This window comes from Geospiza fortis, unplaced genomic scaffold (assembly GCF_000277835.1).
Source record: "Geospiza fortis unplaced genomic scaffold, GeoFor_1.0 scaffold154, whole genome shotgun sequence".
NCBI classification, from domain to species: domain Eukaryota; kingdom Metazoa; phylum Chordata; class Aves; order Passeriformes; family Thraupidae; genus Geospiza; species Geospiza fortis.
The window spans coordinates 2890290-2899388 of record NW_005054397.1 but is presented as its reverse complement, the minus strand read 5'-3'; the positions used below and the strand labels follow the sequence as shown (position 1 = coordinate 2899388).

The 9099-nt window shown below is 43.4% G+C and overlaps 1 protein-coding gene and 1 pseudogene across 2 annotated transcripts in view; one reads left to right on the top strand and one right to left on the bottom strand.

Moving 5' to 3' along the window:
- Nucleotides 1-11: 11 nt before the first annotated feature.
- On the top strand, nucleotides 12-1810 carry LOC102042150 (annotated as a pseudogene). Its single transcript, XR_265426.3, has 3 exons — nucleotides 12-35; nucleotides 310-420; nucleotides 616-1810. The product of XR_265426.3 is annotated as a tubulin beta-2 chain-like (transcript).
- BPHL (biphenyl hydrolase like) overlaps nucleotides 1753-9099 on the bottom strand; it is a 20032-nt gene continuing 12685 nt past the window's right edge. The window contains exons 6-8 of the mRNA XM_031060980.1: nucleotides 8853-8984; nucleotides 5076-5199; nucleotides 1753-2177 (exon numbers count right to left, since the gene is read on the bottom strand). Coding sequence (XP_030916840.1) covers nucleotides 2090-2177; nucleotides 5076-5199; nucleotides 8853-8984 — 344 coding nt within the window. The 3' untranslated portion in view covers nucleotides 1753-2089. The remainder of the gene's footprint in view (nucleotides 2178-5075; nucleotides 5200-8852; nucleotides 8985-9099) is intronic.

Below are 9099 nucleotides of genomic sequence, written 5' to 3'. Positions count from 1 at the left end.
GGAGAGGATCAACGTCTACTACAATGAAGCTGCTGGTAAGTGCCTGCTTGCTCAGATGTCCTCAAATAAATGGGGCAGCCATGACAGCTCATTGAGACTGGAAATATCCCTGAACAAGGGCTGTCATCTGCCAGCGACTCCTCTAAGAGACCTTTGTTCTCAGAAAGGCTCTGATAACACGGTAGTCTTGATTGTGACAGTGCCTCTCCAGAGAAATGCAGGGAGGTGGAAGGGAGCACAGCAGGGCTCCTGTGACACCGGCTGCCTGCTGCAGGGCTGTAACGCTGCTGCTGCTGGTTCCCCCCACAGGTAACAAGTATGTCCCCCGTGCCATCCTCGTGGACCTGGAACCCGGCACCATGGACTCCGTGCGCTCCGGCCCCTTTGGACAGATCTTCCGTCCCGACAACTTTGTCTTTGGTGAGTGACTGTGGCACGGCGGAGTTCCTGGAACTCCACACAGAGAAAAGGCTTGGAGCGAGTATGCAAGTGACCCTGGGGAGCCTGAATCCCCATAGCAGAGTGGGGATGGAAGAGAGGGGAAGGGGCAGTGGCATCACCTGTGTGTGTCCCCGGGGTGCTGATGTGGCACGTGGCTTGTGGTCTGCCCTGCAGGTCAGAGCGGGGCTGGCAACAACTGGGCCAAGGGGCACTACACAGAAGGCGCCGAGCTGGTGGACTCTGTGCTGGACGTGGTGAGGAAGGAGTCGGAGAGCTGCGACTGCCTCCAGGGCTTCCAGCTGACCCACTCGCTGGGCGGAGGCACGGGCTCCGGCATGGGCACCCTCCTGATCAGCAAGATCCGCGAGGAGTACCCCGACCGCATCATGAACACCTTCAGCGTGATGCCCTCGCCCAAGGTGTCGGACACGGTGGTGGAGCCCTACAACGCCACCCTCTCCGTGCACCAGCTGGTGGAGAACACGGACGAGACCTACTGCATCGACAACGAGGCCCTGTATGACATTTGCTTCCGCACCCTGAAGCTGACCACTCCCACCTACGGGGACCTCAACCACCTGGTGTCGGCCACCATGAGCGGCGTGACCACCTGCCTTCGCTTGCCCCGCTGACCAGCCGCGGCAGCCAGCAGTACCGCGCCCTGACGGTGCCCGAGCTGACGCAGCAGATGTTCGACTCCAAGAACATGATGGCCGCCTGCGACCCCCGCCACGGCCGCTACCTGACGGTGGCCGCCATCTTCCGGGGCCGCATGTCCATGAAGGAGGTGGACGAGCAGATGCTCAACGTGCAGAACAAGAACAGCAGCTACTTTGTGGAGTGGATCCCCAACAACGTCAAGACGGCCGTCTGCGACATCCCCCCGCGCGGCCTCAAGATGTCGGCCACCTTCATCGGCAACAGCACGGCCATCCAGGAGCTCTTCAAGAGGATCTCGGAGCAGTTCACGGCCATGTTCCGCCGCAAGGCCTTCTTGCACTGGTACACCGGCGAGGGCATGGATGAAATGGAGTTCACGGAGGCCGAGAGCAACATGAACGACCTGGTCTCCGAGTACCAGCAATACCAGGATGCCACTGCTGATGAGCAGGGCGAGTTTGAAGAGGAAGGAGAGGAGGATGAGGCTTAAGCTGCCCGATATCAAAGGAACTTCTGTAAAGCAGGCATGCATTTGAATGACTTCTGATAGTGGTGGTGAAGCATGTTTTCTAGAAACTATGTACCCAATTATCCTCTCAGCTTTTGTGACTTTGCCAGATTTCTCTATGTAACAGTTCTGAATCCTAATTCTTACAATGTTTTTTGTCCTTTAATATTAAGAGCACATAAAGGCATGTATTCAAGGTCATGGTTTCTGTCTTTCTTAACATCTCTATTTGACAAAGAACAGCTGTTCAGCCTGGGTGGCAACAAGTTTAAAGACATGTCAGAATTCTTGCACTATAGTGGTATGCTCTGATTGCTGAGGCTTACGTGTTCTTAAGACATATGCTTCTCATGCAAATATGTTTAATATTCTTCTTATATGACTCAAACCTACCTATAACTCCATTGCAAGTGGGAATTCCAACCAAAATTCCTAAACAAGGCAAAGGCTAAGCACCTCTGACTTGTTCTACAGTTCATGTCAGTGTAGGAAATTTTCCACTTCTCTGTTGAAGTCCTTTGCAAAACGCAGGTGTAAATTATGCTTTCCTTCTGGCATCAGAAGCAACCTTAAAAGAGAAAAAGAAAGCCCACTGATTATGCACTTTATTCTGTGAGTATAGGTAATTAAAATGCTTGTTGCATTTTCCTTGCTCTTGGTTACCCAGTAAGGAATTGTAGTAACTCTTATTTTAAGTACTGTCCTTATGTGTGTGGTTGGAATGTGAACCACAGCAACAGTTGGAACAGCAAGCATACTACTTGTCCCACTCTGGGGAAGATAAAATAAGCCTAAAGTAAATTTTTGTGTCCTAGACCCAGTTTCTAGAAAACCTTCTGGTGATCTTCAGAGAAGATAAGTTCCAAAACTTATGTAAGATGAATCTTTGAAAGGTATGTAAAGTACCTGAGCACTTTTGCTTCTTTGAGAGAACAGTAATTGTGCCAGGCAGTGAAACATAGAGTTCTTGTCATTACCCAAACTTGGTTAGTATTTGTACTTTGTCTAATCTTTCTGCAAAAAGACAATCCAAATCTAAAACGATTCATCCATTAAAATAAATAGGTAAGTCTGAACTTCTCTGGCTATGCCAAAAGCTTAGAAGTAGTACCTGTGAATAAGGTTAAATTTTTATAATACGAGTTTGATGTGCCTAAAATTTTACTTACTTTTGCTTTCTATCTGAGACAAACTTTATATATCAGGGATGTACGTGTCCTTATATGGAGGTAGGAAGTTCTTTGAATTATCTGGTTTTACCACATACCAAGCAGTTCCTATAGAGCTAAAACAATTTTGACTGATACTATGTTGCCTCCATGTCAAAGTCCCAGGATAGCAAGAGGGATCACCTCCTTTAGGTGGTGACAAGTGCTGTTTTGTTTTGGGAAAAGAGCAGCAGCATGTGAATGTACCCAGCTTGTCTAGTGAATTCTGTCTGAATTTCATGAAGTCTGTTTCTTGAAAGGTAAGCAGCACACAGATGCACAAACTGAAGCACTATTTCCTATTGCCATTAATGTTGCTGACTAATGTAATGACTCCAGCCATACCATGCAAATGCAGAATGATGGCACACGCTTTCACCATGAGAGAAAGCAGCAATGTATCTGCACTATAATCAGAAGAAGTTTTTTCTACTTTACTACTAGAGAAAAGTCAAAGCAAGAAAAACTGATGGTGGAAGCTTGTGTTACTGAAAACATTCTGAATTTAGGCTTTTCTTTTTCTGCTTCACAATGGAAAATTGGCACTTCCAATGCAACCAGGAAAGAATAGGACCATGTGCCCAAGCATTAATTTCTGAGAACACCATTAGTCTGGTTTCTTTTCTGACAAATAAGCTTACAGGGGAGCACTTCAGCACAAAGGTATGGAAAGAATCACTGTTTTACATTTTATTGGATGGCAATTTCTAACAGTATTTTCTCTTTAACTTGTCTTCCAAAGAGAAGCTATCAGATTCTTGTCTATTTTCTTGGGATAATTTGCCTTAGTCAGCAACTGGAGTACTTTGGAGCTCAGTGAAACCAAGCAGAATGGTAAGTGTTCTGAACAGGGCATGTAGGAGTGACAAATCAGCAGACATGAAATAAAACACCTGCATGTGATTGTTATGAAGATCTCTTGTTCTCATCTTTCCTGTAGCAGAATGTATTACTATGATCAGCAGGGCTGACTTTGAGGTATCATTCATTTTTGCACTGAGATGACACCAGCAAAACAATTCCCTACACTCTGCCTTCATAAAAATGCTTTTTTCCCTCCTCCACTACTCCTGCTCTCCATTGCTAATCATCTCAGTCTCTTATTAAGTAATAATAGAATGCTTGCATTTGTGTGCAAATTCATGAAGAAAATTCAGCTGGTAAAATCCCAGCTTTTTATAGGAAGTGTTTCTGGAATTTTCAGGTTGTGCTGGTTTTTGGCTGGGAGTCAATTTTCTTCACAGTAGCTGTTATGGGGCTGTTTTAGATTTGTGTTGGAAACAGTGTTGATAACACAGAGATGTTTCTGTTATTGCTGAGCAGGGCTTCCACAGCATCAAGGCCTTCTCTGCTTCTCATACCACCCCACTAGGGAGGAGACTGGGGGTGCACAAGGAGTTGGGAGGAGACAGAGCTGGGACAGCTGACCCCAATTGACCAAAGGAATATTCCATGCCATATGGCATTGTGCTGATCATACAGAGCTGGGGAAAGAAGGAAGGGGGATGTTTGGAGGGATGACACTTGTCTTCCCAAGTAACTGCTATGTGTGATGGAGCCTGGCTTTCCTGGGGATGGCTGAACACCAGCCTGCCTGTGGGAGGAGCGAGTTAAGTCCTTGTTTTACTTTGCTGACATGTGTGGCTTTTGCTTTAGCTATTAATCTGTCTTTATCTCAACACATAAACATTCTTGTTTATATACTAATATTTCTGAGCACACCTGTACATTTTTTCCCTCATTCTGCTTTTCTTAAAAACATTGAAAATTCATGGGACAGGTGGAAACAGAATCTCTGAGGTTGTTCACATTATTAGGGCAGAGCAAACAGAAGCGAACTGTGTTTCTCTCTCTAATAACTGGGAATCTCTCTCCATTCATAGCATCTAAATTCCCTGTTCTGAATGGGACAGAAATGAGGTCTCTTATAGCAAGAGGAATGCAATGGTCATAACAACAACTTTGCTTGCTTTGATAAAGCTTAGGGAGTAGTAGTTTTGTTTGTGTAGTGGAAAGAGGAAAAGGAACTTGGTTTCACTCAGAGGGCTTTAGGAAGGAGCTTATTAAAATGCTGTACTTCTTATATTGCAAGAAAAGTCCAGGTACTCAATTTGCATTGTAACTTGCTAGGAAGTTTAGAATAGCTCTCTGTGTGGTAGAGACAACTTGTCCAAATACTTGTTTTTTTTTTTAACAGTGAGTTTGAACTACTTCATTTCTTCAGCAAGGGTTTATAAAAAATCCATCATTTAACTTACCGAGAGCCTTTGATGTGCTTATGAATGTATTCTGCATGAGCTTGTGGGACCAAAGGGTCCTTCTCACCATGAATTATAAATGTGGGACATTTAATATCTGGCAGCAACTGTTGGCAGATATTACCTAGAGAGAAAACAAACAAAGGTCATACTTTGGTTTAAAATTGTATGAAAGATGAAACTGCTTCCATAAAGGGCTCTGAACTCCATTGGGTTCTAGCTATTGCCTCTCATTGTGGATTGTGTGTGATTAATCTACAGAACTATGTAAGCAGGACTATAATTAACATTTCTTTCTCCAAAATCTTACTTCACTGCAATTTGCTCTATTAATGGATACTAGCACAAAAGGATACAGAGAATGAAGTACTTCTGTTCCACATTTCCCCCAGGCTCCCTTTGACTCTTCAAAGCCAATACGTGAATCTCATTCACAGCTTTGTTCTTTTCAGCCTTAGAGTTTTACGGCCCTCACCTTAACCTGCATTTTGATACAGCAGTTGTCAAGTTACAAGATTTGCTACTTTTTTGGAACAAATTAACTTAGGTTGTACTCACACCTGTGGCACTTCGCAGGCCCATTGCTGTCTGCAAAGTTCTAATGGACTGACCCCAGCCAGATGCCAAGCAACCACCTAAGCCTCCCCATCACTCCCTTCCACAAGTGGACAGGGGAGAGAAAACAGAATGAAAGCTTCCCAAGTTAAGGACCAGGAGAGAGCACTCACTGAATACCATCATGGGCAAAACTCACTCAGGGATATTAACTGAATTTATTACTAACAAAATCTGAGCAGGATCATGAGAAGTAAAATAAATCTTAGAAGCACCTAAGATCCTGGGCTCTACCTCCTGTCCCTCTGTGGTGCAGGGAGATGGGGAGTGGGGGCTGTGGTCAGTTCATGACAGGTTATCCCTGCTGCTGCTCAGCGAGTCCTTCCACTGCTCCACTGTGGGGTCCCTCCCACAGGAAACAGTTCTCCATGAATTCTCCAGCATGAATCCATCCCACAAACAGTGGTTCTCCACAAACTGCTGCAAGGTGAGTTATCTTTACACAGGGTGCAGTCCTTCAGGCACAGCTTGCTCCAGCATGAGTCCCCCACTGAGTCGAAGTCCTACCAGGAAACCTGCTCCAGTGTGGGCTCCTCTCTCCACGGGTCTGCAGGTCCCAGCAGAAGCCTGCTCCAACATGCATTTCCCACAGGTACACAGCCCTCTCCTGGGCATACACCTGCTCTGGTGTGGGCTCCTCCCAGAGCTGCAGGTGGATCTCTACATCCCTGTGGACCTCCATGGGCTGCAGGGGCACAGCTGCCTCACCAGGGTCTGCACCATGGGCTGCAGGGAAATCTCAGCTCAAGCTGAGCACCTCCTTCACTTCCTTCTTCACTTGACCTTGGTGGCTGCATAGTTGTTCCTCTCACATATTCTCATTCTGCTCTTCTCTGGCTGCAGTAACATCTGTACAGTAACTTTTTTTTTTCCTTCTAAAGTAGATTTTCACAGAGGTGTTACTGCCATCACTGCTTGGCTTGGCCTTGGCCAGTGGTATGTCCATCTTGTAGCAGGCTGTCATTGGCTCTGCCAGACACAGAGGAAGCTTCTAGGTACCCTGCAACCCCCCTGGTACCAAAACCTGACCATGCAAACCCAGCACAAATGCATAACCATTTTATATGAATTGTACTAAAGCTATTCAAAAGTTATTTTCCCCACCCATTCATAATTTTGTTTTCTAGTCATTAATCTCATTAGAAGTAATTTCAATGGTTTTACTTAGAGACTTTTCTGAATTTTCTCCCCTTTTTTTCCTCATTTCTTAGTTACCTAGTTTCCAAACTCACTGCCTAACTTCCCACATTCTTGCAAGGCAATCTTCGGGCAAAACATCCTTGATGGGCTTTAGTTTCCATTTTCCTTTGGGATAACTCTGTCTATTTGCAGTTGTCACCTTGCAGCTACCAACTGCTGTAAGATTAATGCTCATATATGCACACTTTCCTTAGCTCTAAAGTCAGAAGCTGTTTCACAGTTATTCCAATTGTTTGGTTATTTATGGAGCCATTGTTTGCAGTTCTACTGGTTAAATATTTTCATTTAGAATATTTTAGCCATAGTCCTCTAACACCTGCAGAAATGTTGACTACTTTTCAGAACAAGTTCCAAGTAAATTTAGGTTATTTATCTAGGAACATAGTTGGCAGCCAAACTATTATTTCCTAGTTTTCAGTCCTAAAACTGTATTGTACTAAAACCATTAAATTATATTTATTCTAAAGCATGGAACAGCAAGAAGAATCTTGGATGTTGCAACTTGATGCAACTTATTCAGTTTCTTTAATTGTTATCTCCTTCTAAAAGTTCATTTCTTATGTTATTTTGCACTAAAAGCTGTCTCGTTCAGGGAAAACAGTCTAATTTTAAAAAGAGCTTGAGGTTTTGGCCAACATTGGGTTTGTTGTCCTCTTTTTATCTCTGATGGGTTTTAATAACACCTTTTCTTACATCTGCTGTATCTGTGCCTTTGTTACAGTGTTTTAACATCAATTTCAAGGTGGCCTGTTTGTTATATAAGTTGGAAAACTGCTTTTCCCCTGGAGAAAACCCTGCAGTCTGATAGCTGCTCATCTCTTGAAGCAAACATTAGGCTTCCCCCAATATCTGACCCAGTTTCCGCACCTAGGTAATTCAGCTCCTTGTTACATGTTTCTTGGTGGCTTCTTTTTCACAGTCACTTTATCTCAGTGTCTGAGGCATGTGCAGGCAGTGAAGGGATGTCACAGCCACAGATTCACCAGCCTGGGCTTTGCACTTCAGAAAAAAATAGTTTTAAGGAGATTCCAGAAAAGCTAAAATAAAATTGGAGCATAATTTGTTACATCATATTACTGGGAAAGTCCTACTCCTGTGTTGATCCTATACAAAAAATTTATGGAAAAAATATGACGTGAAGGAACGTTTTCCTTGTAGTACCTGCTGCCTGTTAATGTACATTACCTTCTATCTTTCATTATCAGAGCTACAGGAAAATGTGTATAAGAGTTACAAACTTCTTTTTTTTATACATTATGTATTACTGCTTTAGGCAAATTAAAAGCAAATTCACTCTGAATCAAAATAGAACTGCAGATTATTATTCATAATATCCTTGGCTGAAAAGGTCTATGAAGAGTCATTGCAGAAGTCTTCAGGGATAAACAGTTATATTGTGTAGTTTTGTTTTTGTTTTATTTTTAAACACCTGAGCTACTTCCATAGTGTTTTTAAAATGTGGTTTTTTTTTTAATTCTGAGTTATCAAAATCTGAAGTCCCTTCTTTTTTAACTATATGCTACAAGGTCTTGAAAAAGTTCTTCAGCTCTGCTTTGCAAAAAGTGGGAAGGGCACACCTTACTTTTGGTACATCTTAACTATGTCACCAAGAGATAATCCTTTGACACAGAGACAGCAGAGGAGAGAAAGATTTTGCCTGCTCATAGTCTTTCCTATTTAGTCTGCGCAAAAGCAAATGACTTAATAGTCCAGTTTTGTGGTGGAACAAGAGGAGAGCCTCATCAGCTAATGTTTTCCAGAAATGTTTTCCTTTGTACCTTTCTGGTTCTGTGAACCATCTACAGAGTAATTGTGTTATTCCTGAGTGTGAGTCAGACCCAGCTTTTAATGCCATATGCAGAGTCCTCCTTTTACTGGGTGCTAGAAGTACTGTTAGATTTTTTTTTATCCAGAACTGCCTGCTACTCCAATTGCCTCAGTTCAACATTGTGGATGTCTTACCATCTGAATTTTCAGCAAAGCGTGATATTCCATCTACCCAAGCCTCACAGGTTTCTGCAAAGTACTTATGTCCATATAGCTCTTCCAGTGGTTTCTTGACCTTTTCACTCCATTTTGAAACATCTCGGATGCCTGCATAAAATAAAGTTGGAATATGTTATGTCTTTTCCAGCAAAAAGGCACAAACCACACCTAATATAGGGAAGTTCTCAAACGGACTGCAAATATGTATTTCAAACATGAAACT